At 43.8% G+C, this 13334-nt stretch overlaps 1 protein-coding gene across 2 annotated transcripts in view; it reads right to left on the bottom strand.

Moving 5' to 3' along the window:
- Positions 1–13334, bottom strand: part of MTMR8 (myotubularin related protein 8) — a 96233-nt gene that overhangs the window by 38707 nt on the left and 44192 nt on the right. For both annotated transcript variants that reach the window (XR_003942883.1, XM_030210238.1), the window contains exons 4-6: positions 10337–10494; positions 6274–6402; positions 2019–2153 (exon numbers count right to left, since the gene is read on the bottom strand). Coding sequence is in view for 1 of the 2 variants with exons in the window: in XM_030210238.1 (XP_030066098.1) it covers positions 2019–2153; positions 6274–6402; positions 10337–10494 (422 nt within the window). In the remaining variant the exon portion in view is untranslated. The remainder of the gene's footprint in view (positions 1–2018; positions 2154–6273; positions 6403–10336; positions 10495–13334) is intronic.

The raw sequence follows: 13334 nt of genomic DNA, 5'->3' as shown, positions 1-13334 counted from the left end.
TTCTGAACAGGATTCCTTTATGTTTATCCCACGCATGTTTGAATTCCGTTACCATTTTCATCTCCACCACCTCCCGCGGGAGGGCATTCCAAGCATCCACCACCCTCTCCGTGAAAAAATACTTCCTGACATTTTTCTTGAGTCTGCCCCCCCCCTTCAATCTCATTTCATGCCCTCTCGTTCTACTGCCCTCCCATCTCTTGAAAAGATTCGTTTGCGGATTAATACCTTTCAAATATTTGAACGTCTGTATCATATCACCCGTTTCTCCTTTCCTCCAGGGTATACATGTTCAGGTCAGCAAGTCTCTCCTCACACGTCTTGTAACGCAAATCCCTTACCATCCTTGTAGCTTTTCTTTGCACCGCTTCAATTCTTTCCTTTTTCTTTCTTTTAATATCTGGGACTTTTCTGGGTAAACTGAATGGGGTTCTCTCTCTGTTTAACAATTTCCCTTCTTTTTTTACTGCATTATATTCTAGGGCAGGGCTGCTCAACCCTCACCTGAAGGCACACCAAGCCAGTTGGGTTTCCAGGATCACCCCATTGAATATATATATGAGATGAAACAGCATACAGGCAAGACCTATTCTATACAGATCTTTCTCACTCATACTCATTGTGCTGATCCTGAAATCCTGACTGGAAAGGTGTCTCCAGAACAGGGTTGAGAAGCACTGATCTAGGGTATCATATCCAACTCTTCCAAAAGAATCATGCAATTGCACCCTACAAGTTCACTTAATGTTAAAGAGAGAGAAAAATAAATCCATTACTGTAATGCTGTACCCAAAAAATTTACAGTCTGAATGCTAAGGACAAAAGGATAGAATAAGAGACATTACACCATAATGTGCATTTGTCAGAGATTTCTTCATTCTACAGAGATGAAGAGAAAATCTAATCTTATAGAACATTAATGTTCATGGTTTTACTGCTTGATTTCATGATATTGAGCAAGCAGAGTGAACTGGAACAAGAGAAAAGAGAAACTCAGATTCATAATGGGAAGGTGGTAGAACGAGAGGACATGAAATGAGATTGAAGGGGGGCAGACTCAAGAAAAATGTCAGGAAGTATTTTTTTCACGGAGAGAGTAGTGGATGCTTGGAATGCCCTCCCGCAGGTGGTGGAAATGAAAACGGTAACGGAATTCAAACATGCGTGGGATAAGCATAAAGGAATCCTGTGCCGAAGGAATGGATCTTCAGGAGCTTAGTCAAGATCGGGAGGCGGGGCTGGTGGTTGGGAGGCGGGGATAGTGCTGGGCAGACTTATACGGTCTGTGCCAGAGCCGGTGGTTGGGAGGCGGGGCTGGTGGTTGGGAGGCGGGGATAGTGCTGGGCAGACTTATACGGTCTGTGCCAGAGCCGGTGGTTGGGAGGCAGGGCTGGTGGTTGGGAGGTGAGGATAGTGCTGGGCAGACTTATACGGTCTGTGCCAGAGCCGGTGGTTGGGAGGAGGGGCAGGTGGTTGGGAGGCGGGGATAGTGCTGGGCAGACTTATATGGTCTGTGCCCTGAAGAGCACAGGTACAAATCAAAGTAGGGTATACACAAAAAGCAGCAAATATGAGTTATTTTGTTGGGCAGACTGGATGGACCGTGCAGGTCTTTTTCTGCCGTCATCTACTATGTTACTATAATGTACCACAAAACCTTCTAGTGCTCGCCCTACTAGAATATGTAGGATATGCACTGGCCAAGAAGAAAGGAGGACAGAAATGGAAAAACCTAATGAATTAATTCTGAGCAATGATGATACTACAGCAGCAAATAGCTAGTGCTGACTGCAACAGCAGCTCCTGGCACTGGCAGAGCCATCCATCTACGCTGTATCTTCCCCCCCCAGGCACATTCATTTCAGATTTACACACAATCTCATTTTTCCGCTTCTTCTCTATGGCAGTGCAGTGCAATAACATCCATCTGACATCATTTAGGGAAAAACTGTCCCATTTCAAAGTGTTGAACTCACACTGCTCGCCTACAAGTATAACCCAACATCATCCAGCAATACCTTTGGCCTTGTGTCAACAACATACATGAAGGGACTTCCTGGATTGGCATCGCTGATGGCCTGCAGCATCTGTTCATCCTCCACACAGCGAGCATTGAACCCAGAGAGGGGCTGGCTACACCGACAGATAGCAGCCTGAAAAACACAATGGAAAGACAGCTCATGCAAACTACCGTCTTAGTGTCCCTTTCCTGGTGTCTCTTCTTTGAAGTCAGGATGCTTAGCTCTGCTTCCTGAAAACCATGTAAGCAAACTATGCAATTTAATCTGTTTCATAGACCAAATCCATAGAACAAGCTCTCATGAAGTCATTGTAGACAGCCTGAAAACCAAACCTCTTTGTGGTCTCTGAAAACTGCAGTGTTAAGATCCACAATCTAGGACAGGGGTTGGAATTGCCAGTCCTTGAGAGCTGCAAGCTGGTCAGCTTTTCAGGATTTCCACAATGGGGACAATTCTATAATGGGCACTAACATTTGAGCGCCCCTTATATACATTTAAAATAATGGCATTTACATGGGTATGTGTACACATTAAAATGTAAATGCACAAATTCCACCTAAGCACCATTCAGTGAATACCCGCTTAACTTACACAGCACAGACCTGCAAGGCAGCATGTACATGTGTGGAGCATATACAGATAACTTCTGGGGTGTTATCAGGGAAAACGAACACGTAGTATAAATTATCACCAAACTGGTCTTTGCCGAGTACCCAATAAAGACAGTGTCAGATGAAAAGGTTCCCTCTTATCCCAAGCTCCAAGTTCCAATGCCCAAATAATAAACAGAACTAACGCCACACCAAGGGTATTTTAAAAACAAAGGGTGTTATTTTATTTACAACAGCAGGCAGAACAGCATGGAAATGCAGGTGTCATGAAATAGCAGTGACTTTATCATGAGAACAACGCACATCCCCCTAAGGCTCTTAATGAAGCCTGTTTCTATAAACTCATCATGCTACACAAAAGGTACATGGCAAAGCATACAAGCTCGGATGATGCAGATGTTCAAGAGATAGCAGAATGCTCCTCAGTCAGGTCAACAGATGCAGGCTACACGGCAATTAGAATCCAACAGCAACCAACCCCATCTTCATTTTCAGCCTCTCTTATAGTCCAAAAGGAGCTCAACTGCAGCTGGGCGATGACATCCTGGCTGTCAATGCACAACACGTTTGGCTCACGGGCCACAGTACTGTCCCACCGGCACCACATTGAAGAGCACTTTAACCACGAGGTCAGTGCCTCGGGTAAACAAAACAGGCCACCAACTCCAGAACAATAGGTTTGGAACCTCCCAAGGCTGCTTCGGAGAACCAAAACATTACATAAATATTCAGAACGGAGACAGAGAGCAGAGTGCACTATTCATTCCCTGCTTCTCCAGCTGTTATATTGGCTCAGTTACCAAGGGAATTTCCATCAATCCTTGGGGATTTAATACTGCAAGACCCAGAGCAACAGGCTTCAGCAAGGAACGATTAAATTGGCCAAAGCCTGCAATTTTAAAAGAAGTTAAAGAGCTTGAAACATTAGCTAGGGACAACCATATAAATGTTGTTACAGGGTTTCATGAGTTGGTGAAACTCAAAGCACAGAATGATGATTAATACACGAGCAGCATAGAATAATGGAAACAAGCTTGGCATAGTACCAGATATACAAGCATGAAAATGTTTTTACCTGAATACATGACTACGTAATGAATGGGTGGACAAGACAGAGGGCCAGAAGGCACATTAATCTGCATGCAATGATGTTCATCAGAAAATGTGGTCAAGTGACTTTGAAATGCACAAGTAAATGTTCATAAAAGTCAGATGCCTTGTGAGTTCATAGAAGAAAAGGAACTTTGTAGCAACGCATTACGACAACTGAGTGATGAACCACAGCATACAATACGAACGTATAAAATACGCATACTTGATCTTGATCTGACCGTTGCCATTTTCAGGATTCAGACCATAAAGGTCTGCCCAGCATTAGCCCTACTTCCCAACTACTGGAGTTGCCATCGAAGCTCACTCCAGGACATCCTAATCTGTCTTGCCATATACAGGACACAGACTGTAGAGGTCTGTCTGGCATTGGCCTCACTCTCTCACTGCTAGAGAGTTGTTGTCTAAGCACCACTGCAGCCCACTATAAATGAACTCATAGCTGTTGATGTGTTAAGTTTGTTTTTTTTATACCATCATCTTTTTATTTAGGGATCCTGTGTGTCTATCCTACACACTTTTGAATTTCATTAGTTTCTGTCTCCAACACTTCCACGGGAGAGCATTCCAGGAATCCACCATCCTCGCCATAAAAAAGTATTTCTTGACGCTACTCCTAAGTCATCCACCCTACAAACCTCAATTTATGTCCTCTAGTTTTACCGCTTCTCTGTCTCTGGACAACATTTGTTTGCAGATTAATACCATGCAAGTATTTAAAAGTTTGTATCATATCTCCTCTACCCCTTCTTTCTTCTAGGATATATATTCAGATCTTCAAATCTCTTCTTATACACACCTTAGTTCAATTTTGATATAATTTTTGTTGCCTTCCTCTCGACCACTTCTAGTCTAAGTCCTGCACCTAATCAACAACTTGTACAAGGGCATTAACACCTCCGACGGCCAGTACCTTGTCACACAGTTTCACAACCTTAAGATCCTCAGACAGCATCACACCAAAGTCCCTCTCCTGGTCTGTTCATATACTATTTCAAAGGTGGAAGAAGCAGGACTGAGCTGCATCAGTAGCGTAGCTAGATCTGACATTTTGGGTGGACCCACAAATAACTTTGATGGACAATAAGCATTTCTTTCCTTCCCTCTGCTCCCCCCCCCCCCCCCCACCACCATGTTTCTGGCATCTTTCACCCTCCCACCACCCCAAACGTAGACCTGGCATCCCTCACCCTTCAATCTCACATGTTTTTCACCAGTGGCAATAAACCCAGACTGCCTCTGGCCAACCTGGGAGCAACATGACGTTGTGTCAGAGAAGGTGGGCCATAGCAGAAGGAAGGTCCTTGGGTTCACCACATGGCTTCATTTCTGCTGATGAAAAACATCCAAGTTTGAAGGGCGAGGGACAGATGCTATGTAATACAGCCTCAGTCTCGTGTGCCTATGCAGCTAGAACAGAACCAAGCCACTTATGAACTCTACTGCAGAGTACTGTGAACTCATTACACTGCAGCTTTCTCACCACTCAGTGTGAGGAAATTAAGACATATTGTTCCCTGTTATACTATGCATGTGCAGTGAGACCTGTGCAAGCAACTTTCTCAGGACAGAGACCAAGTCTGGAAACTATGGACCTGCAATCTGTTGCCATCATCGTCAGCTGCTTGGACTCATGTACATCATAGAGGTCTACTAGCTCTCATCATTGGGAATGCTGCATGTGATGGAAAGTGCCAGAGTTCCTATGCTACCTGCAGTGAGCTCAGCTCCAGCCAATCAGACAATCCCCTAGTCATCCTGTGCAGCCCCTGCTGTGCTGCCTGAGAGCAAAGAGCATCACTGCATTTTTTCCAGTAACTCGGAGCTCGAAGAAACTGCAGCCACCCTGCTTGGGGAGATAGAGAATACTGAAGAGGCAGTGGAGCTGGCTGGCCATGAGGCACTGTGAAAAGTTGAGTGCTCTCTATCTCCCCCTGCTGGTTGATGGACACAATCCATACGTAACGGCTTCATCTGCTTGATGACAAGGAACACTGCATTTTTTCCAGTAACTCTCTATTATGTTCTTCCCATGGGTCTCTACCCATGAATGTGCCTGACAGACTGTCTTCATACAGTGCTTCCTTCCCTAGGACCTGGAGTTTTTAAGGGTTCACCTGACTGGCTTGTAGCCACAACAGTGAATAAATCTTTGCATCAGCTGCCTTCCCAGGGACCAGACTGCAGACATCATTTAGAACTAAAACTAAGCATGCGCACAGGGGGAGGGGGAAGCAGGACGGGCAGAGTGGCAGCAAATATCGCCGCAGTAAAGTTTCTGCTGGCGGGGACTGGAGACCCTCACCAGCCAAAACCAGCAGTCCTTAGGGACCCAAACCCAAAATTGAGGGGTTCCAGGCCACCATGGCCCCTCGTGGCTATGTCACTGGAATACAGTTTCTGATAAGTGATGAAGCTCTTAGGGAGTAATGGAAAACAAAGAGGAAACAAGAAGCCAGAGAGAGTATATATGTTGCATGCTACCTGTTCTGAAACAAACAAAACAAGGGGAAACGGAATGAGCGACTCACATTGTTCTCTTTGTAGAAATACGAAAGCACTGGAATCCGAGCCCTGCTTCTGAATTTGGCACTTCCAATCACCGTTGCACTGTTAGCTGCTTTAGGAATGACTAAGATCGGAGGGTATGTACTACAGACCTAAAATATAAAGAACACACCAATTGTATCAACCACTAACTTTGTTTATTTTCAACTTTTCAACTCCAGCTATAAGCTTAAATTGTTTCACTTACACAACATTTTTATTAAACATACTCCATGCCTATAGTCACAGTCCCCGGTTTCCTATGACAGATTTTTCACAATTGTGCCAATCAGGTGGCACATTCATATACTTGTGTATATCTGCAAATTAAATGTATTTTTATTTATAACAATTCATTTATTTGCTGGTACTTTTTTTTGTATCCAGTTAATTTATTTGATCCACATTTTGAAGAAAAGAGATCTTAGTGACTGGAAATGGAAAAGAAGGAGGGATAGAGAACAGCAAAGGGAAGAAGAGGAAGACTGGAGCCTCAGAAGGGATTCTCTGGGAAAGTGGTAGGAGAGGAGGATAAAAGGAACCAGGGAGTAAAGTAATGAGAAGGAAAGAGACAAGGTGAGAAGGATAATCCACTCACATTCTTACTCCCAACACCAACCCATTCTCTCACTTACAATCCCCACGGCCTTCAATCTCTTTATTCACTCTCTCCTTGCACACCCACTCGCCTGCCTCTGAATTTTTCACTCAGTTCCTTCACTTATTCCTGCTCCTGGCAACCCTCACCTCTTGTCTTATCCTCTTCCCCTCTCTAGCCCAGATGCTTAAAACCTAACGCCAGCGCTAGGAGCGATTGGTGCCAGAACTGCACGCATGTTAATGTGCGCAGGATACACAAATAGCTCCAGCACGTGTGCTAGCGTGCACTGAAGACCAGTGCAAAATGTATTTAAATGCATTGAAATGGATCCAAATCAGGTTGTTATGTATTCACTCCGATGCACAGGAGACAGCACAAAAACTAATGCTGGCCTTAATGCTGAAAACACACTGCCAGGTTGGGGATGGTGTCTTGGGTTTGCATTTTTCATGTTAAATTGCCTGTTTTTGGATTATTTTGAAAGAAAAAGGAAGTCTGTACAGCCTGTAGTGCTGATAATGAGAAAAAAAAACCCCATGTCTACGTTTCCTAACAAAGCCAGGGGTGAGGGCGGACATTGGTTGGTGCGAGCCTCTCAGGAATTTAAACTGCAAAAATTTTTGAGGGGTTTATATTTCATGGCGCAGGGAAAAGGTGCATGTACTCTTGCACTTCCTGTTTTGCGGTAAGCGCAGCTCTTGTGCGTATGAATCTCCTCCTTTCTTTCGCTTTACTAGTGTGCATAAAATTTGGGCCTTGGGTGGGTGGGGTGGGGGGGGGGGGGGTGCTAGTTTTCAGCACTGTTCTTGCGTTATGGGATGTGCACTCTTGCTTCTAGCACCAGAGTTTTGAGCATCTGGCCCTCTGTCTTGTCCACCCATTCCCTCAATCTCTCCCTTTCTGCCACTCCCATATGCCTCACATATTCTCTTCCCAATTATATCTTTGCTCATACACCCATCCCAGCCTGACTGCAGAAGAACCTGCATACTCCTCCTTCAGTGTCTAGGGCTACTCCTGGGGGAACTGTTCACCACTGCATATTTTGCAAAGAACTCACCTCCAATGCAAAATTCAGTACATTAACCAGGTAGCAATGGTGATTCACATGGCTTCTGGCCCCTCACAGTACATGCCCCAAGCTTGCCCTTTTCTTTTCCTCGACCCCCACCCCCACCACCATGCTGATCAGTGTAAGAAGGGAGGACAAGAGCAGCTGCACATCAGGCAAGGTCCTTCTCCTCTGCTGTCTAGGTCCAACTGCTGAACTGGAACTCCTGTGCTATGTAGGCTCCTGCATGGTTCCAACTTATCAGTCAGATTCAGGGTGGTAAAGCAGGACGAAAACAGCCCGGCTATGTAGTTGCTCTTTTCTATTAGCTCCAAGGACAGCAGGGTGAAAGCAAGCTATGGATGTGTCTACTGGGTGGGGAGGAAGGGTTGAGAAACAGGTACAGAAAGAGAATAAGAGGTTTTGTTGGATGGTAGAGAGAAGAAAGCCGGGGGTGTGCACCCTGGAAAGGGAACAGAGAAGACCGGGGGTTGAACCAGTTGGGTGGGGGAGAAACAAAGGAATGGGTTCTAGCTAAGCTGGGGAGTGAGACTGCCTGGGGGAGAGGGGACAGAATGGTTGACTTTGAGCAGGGAGAAAGATGGGGGAAATCCACACGAAAAGAATAAAATGCTGTATCATCAAAAACACTGCTTGCAAATTTTTCAAAATCTTTCTGCAGAACACTTTTATACTATGTGCTTCAAAGCATAACACTACACTCCAGGGGCCTGGAAGCAGAGAGGAATGATATGGACTGAAGCGGTAGTATGCTGCCAAGAAGCTAAAATCATGCCAGATAGGGCTTGATATATCCATCACTGCCACTTTAACTCTTCTTCCCCAGTGGCGATTCTATAGTAAGGGCAGGAGTGTGGTAGCCGTGTTAGTCCACTCTTAAGGTTATCAATAGAAATCAAACAAAATAAAACATGGAAAAGAAAATAAGATGAGACCTTTTTTATTGGACATAACTTAATACATTTCTTGATTAGCTTTCGAAGGTTGCCCTTCTTCGTCAAATCGGAAATAAGCAAATGTGCTAGCTGACAGTGTATATAAGTGAAAACATTCAAGCATTACTATGACAGTCTGACAGGGTGGGAGGATGGGGGTGGGTCCCAACAGAAAGGACTTAACAAGGATCTGGGGTTCCTAGCCCATTATAAACCATAAAGCTGTATGTCTCTGTTGATCACCCTCCCCTCACCTATCCACACCCACCCTGTTAGAATATCAATGATATGCTTTGATGTCCCCATGCATACTTCCTACCCACCCCCCTCCTCCCACCCTGTCATAAGCGAAATGACATGCAAACAATCCCCATAATGGAAAATAAATGCCACGGAAAAAATTCAGCCCTAAGTGATATTCTATAAAGAGCATGTACCTTATACAGAATAGCATTTAGTGCGGATCCCACACCTAACTCTTGGGTGCCGGACTTATGCCTGCTGAAACCTAGTGTAAATACTGGCTCCCAAGTTAGGATGTATTCTGTAATTCTGTGTGCAACTTAATGGAACACCCTTAACACGCCTCCTTTCAAAATACACGCCATGGGAGTCAGGCACCATGCGTGCATCCAGATGCATGCACAAATTTTAACGAATGCAAATTTAACATTAATAACTGGTTGTTAGCACCTACTACTACTACTACTACTATTTAGCATTTCTATAGCACTACAAGGCATACGCAGCGCTGTACAAACATAGAAGACAGTCCCTGCTCAAAGAGCTTACAATCTAATAGATGGTTCAGAGCACATTATCCAATTTATCTGCAATTTATCTTGGAAGTGAGCCCTTGGGCATGCAACTTTGGGTGTCATATATAGAATTTGGAGGAATATGTAATAAAACATAACAGATCAAACACAGGCAAAAGGGTGCACACAAAGCAAAGAGCACTGTTAAGTGTGAGGGAGACACTGTGTGGAAGAATGAACACACATGCAGAGAGAATTTCCAGGATAGCGTGGCTGTTTATGATCAAGGATATGAGTGTCTTCATGACAGTAAGTGTGTGAATGAGAGAGAGAGAGAGAGAGAGAGAGAGAGAGAGAGAGAGAGAGAGAGAGAGAGATTCCATTTCCCTGCCTTTATTCATAATTTTTTACTAGTCTCTATGCAAGTATAAAAACGAGACACAATCTTTTACAGTTTCAATTCAAAATAAGACTGCTTCTTTTCGAAACCATGGGCTGCACAAACTGATTATTAGTATGACGACCAATATTTAAATGTTATTTTCAGAGACATTCCGGAAGTGTAAAGGGAAAGGGATAGCTTAACTGGATTGGGGGTAAGGGGAGGAGAGGAACTGCCCCTGCAAAAGTTTAGCATGTTGAAGACAGTTCTGCAGCTTTAAAAGAAGCCCTGAAAGTTACCTCATAGTCTTTGTTAATGTCACTGATGTCCCAGTACTCATTAGGAATACCCATGCGATGGAAATCAACTCTTAAATCAATCATTTTCCATCCAATCTCCCTGTCTTCCTCATGCAATTTGGGATTATAAGAAAATGCATAAAGTTCTTCATGTTTTACTGAAAATGAAAACAAATCACTCACATGACTGAGAATGTTAGATCAGAAAGACACTCGGGTTTCAACAGGCAAATATAATTATGAGCATCTCCTTGGACTGTTCTGGACGATTCAGGAAATTGCCTCGAGATTCAAGCTGTAGCAAAGTCTCCAAAGCACATGAAGTTGATTTCCAGGTATATCTCACAGTATAACACATCTGATGAAATCTGTTTTTAACTATTTCCTTTCCTTGAATCCTGCTAGCTCAGTCCAGACTGACTGGTTAAGGCACCCTACCAGCAGTTGGAGGCAAAGACCTGAACTTACCAGTGACACTACCAATATAAGGAAGGGACAGCTGGAAACTTGCCATTATATAAATAAAGCTGATACACAAAACAGATTTTACAATAATCCCCACCAACCTACCTCCCACTAAAGAAAACTTTGGTAAAAGCATGTATGAACCTAAATTATCACAGCCGAAACAAATGCCACAGAGTAGTGAAACGTCAAAAGCTGCAGTCTTCCTGGATGGGTCCTGGACTGGTCCAGCAGAATTCAAAGAAAGAAAATGAGCAGCTAACAATATCTTCCTTATCCTGTTAGACCAGTTCATACTGATTGGATATACCCACGATTTAGCCCTCTGGACAACTGATAAACAAGGCCCCCTCCAAAGCCTCCTTACCAAAGGCACTATCCTCTCTGGCATCAACACTGGTTCTGCAATGCTTTTCAAACAAATACAGTGACAACCAAGCTGCCACTTTACAGATGTCTTCTGGGGCAACTGCAGATGCTTTCACCCAGGAAGTCTCCTGTACCCTCACAGAATACACCCAAGGGTCCACGGGAACTTCTCTCCAATTCGTATCATGTCAAACCAACTGTCTCATTGATTCATCGTGCAAAGCAAGATTTGGAAGTTGCCTCACCCTGCACGGATGGACAAAGAAATAATTGGACTTCTGGAAGCTATTCCTAGCTTCCAAATATTGAAACGGGGCTCTACAGATGTCAGGTTAATATGAAGCCCTGGCAGAACCATCTCTCCTTCCAAAAGGCTGACAGATATACAGACTAATTGGCATGCAAAGGCAAGACAACCTTTAGCAAAAAGAGACTGGAGCAGTGTGCAAGATTACAGACTATCGTGAATGACAAATATGGTATATACCTGAAAGTGCTTGCAACTCCGAAATCAGCCTGGATGAGCAAAGAGCTACCAGGAGGACCATCATCAAGGTCAGGTCATTCACAGTCACCTGTTTCAAGGGCTCAAAGGGAAGACAAACCAAGGAATTTAGGACAAGATAAAGGTCTCTTTGTGGCACTAAGTGAAAGGGAGGCTAAAGATGTCTCCATGAACAGGAGAGATGCCCTTCATACCGCCTCCGAGGTGGGAGAGAGCTGCCATCTGCAGTTTGAGAGAGCCAAGGGCTAAGCCCTGGTCAAAGGCAGACCTGTTAGAATGCCAAAATGGATGGAATATCTGCTCTCCATACTAGGACTCAAACGCCAGACCAGATCATACGTGCATAAAGGTGTTGCCTTCTGGGCCTTCAGCAGAGTAGCAATGACCAAAGGTAATCAGTCTCTGCTGTAGAAGCCGTGGACCCTAAGAAAACTGCATCGGAGGGCCTGCCAATAGCTGCATTAGGTTGGCACACCTCTAAGGCTAACCTCGAGCTACCAGCATGATGATCTGGAAATCGGAATGACAAGCAAGGTGATTAAATTTGCAGATAACACAAAGTTCTTAAAACACATGTGGACTGTGAAAAATTGCAGAAGACCTTAGGAAACTGGAAGACTGAGCATCCAAATGGAAGATGGAAATTTAATGTGGACAAAAGCAAAGTGATGTAAATTGGGAAAAATAATCCATCTTGAATAAAGTGGCGTGGTAGCCGTGTTAGTCCACTTTTAAATGTAACACATAGAAATAAAACATAGAAAAGAAAAAGATCTAGGTGTCATTGTCAACAATACACTGAAATTTCCTGCCCAGTGTGTGGCAGAGGTCAAAAACGCAAAGAGAATGCTAGGAATTAATAGCAGAGGGATGCAAAATGAAACCAAGATTATTATAATGCCTCTGTATTGCTCCATGGTGCAACCTCACCTTGAGTATTGCATTCAATTCTGATCGCCGTATCTCAAAAAAAGATATAGCAGAATTAGAAAAGGTTCAAAGAAGAGCGACCAAAATGATAAAGGGGTTGGAACTGCTCCCATATGAGGAAAGGCTAAAGAGGTTAGGGTTCTTCAGCTTGGAAAAGACATGGCTGAGGGGGCATCCTGAGTGATGTTGAATAGGTAAAAGTGAATCAATATTTTACTTTTTCAGAAAGTACAAAAACTAGGGGACACTCAATGAAGTTACATGAAAATACCTTTAAACCAAATAGGAGGAAATATGTTTTCACGCAACGAATAGTTAAGCAGTTAGCTTGGTAGGATTTTAAAAAGGTTTGGATACTTTCCTAAAAGAAAAGCCCATAAAACATTATTAAGATGGACTTGGGAAAATCCACTGCTAAGGAGCATAAAATCTGTTTTACTGTTCTGGGATCTTGCCACATACTGATGACCTGAATTGGCCACTAGCTACTCCCATCTCTAGATCATTTATAAATAGGTTAAAAAGCAGAGGTCCCAGCACAGACCCCTGGGGAACCCCACTATCTACCCTTCTCCATTGAGAATACTGATAATTTAACTCTACTCTGTTTTTCATGATTGGACTAGAGCAGATTTTAATCCACAACAGAACACTGCCTCCTATCCTATGACTCTCCATGAGTCTTTCATGAGGTACTTTGTCAAATGCCTTTTGAAAATCCAGATACAC

Source organism: Microcaecilia unicolor, chromosome 7 (genome assembly GCF_901765095.1).
Source record: "Microcaecilia unicolor chromosome 7, aMicUni1.1, whole genome shotgun sequence".
Classification (NCBI taxonomy): Eukaryota; Metazoa; Chordata; class Amphibia; order Gymnophiona; family Siphonopidae; genus Microcaecilia; species Microcaecilia unicolor.
This window is presented reverse-complemented; position numbering and strand designations above follow the sequence as displayed.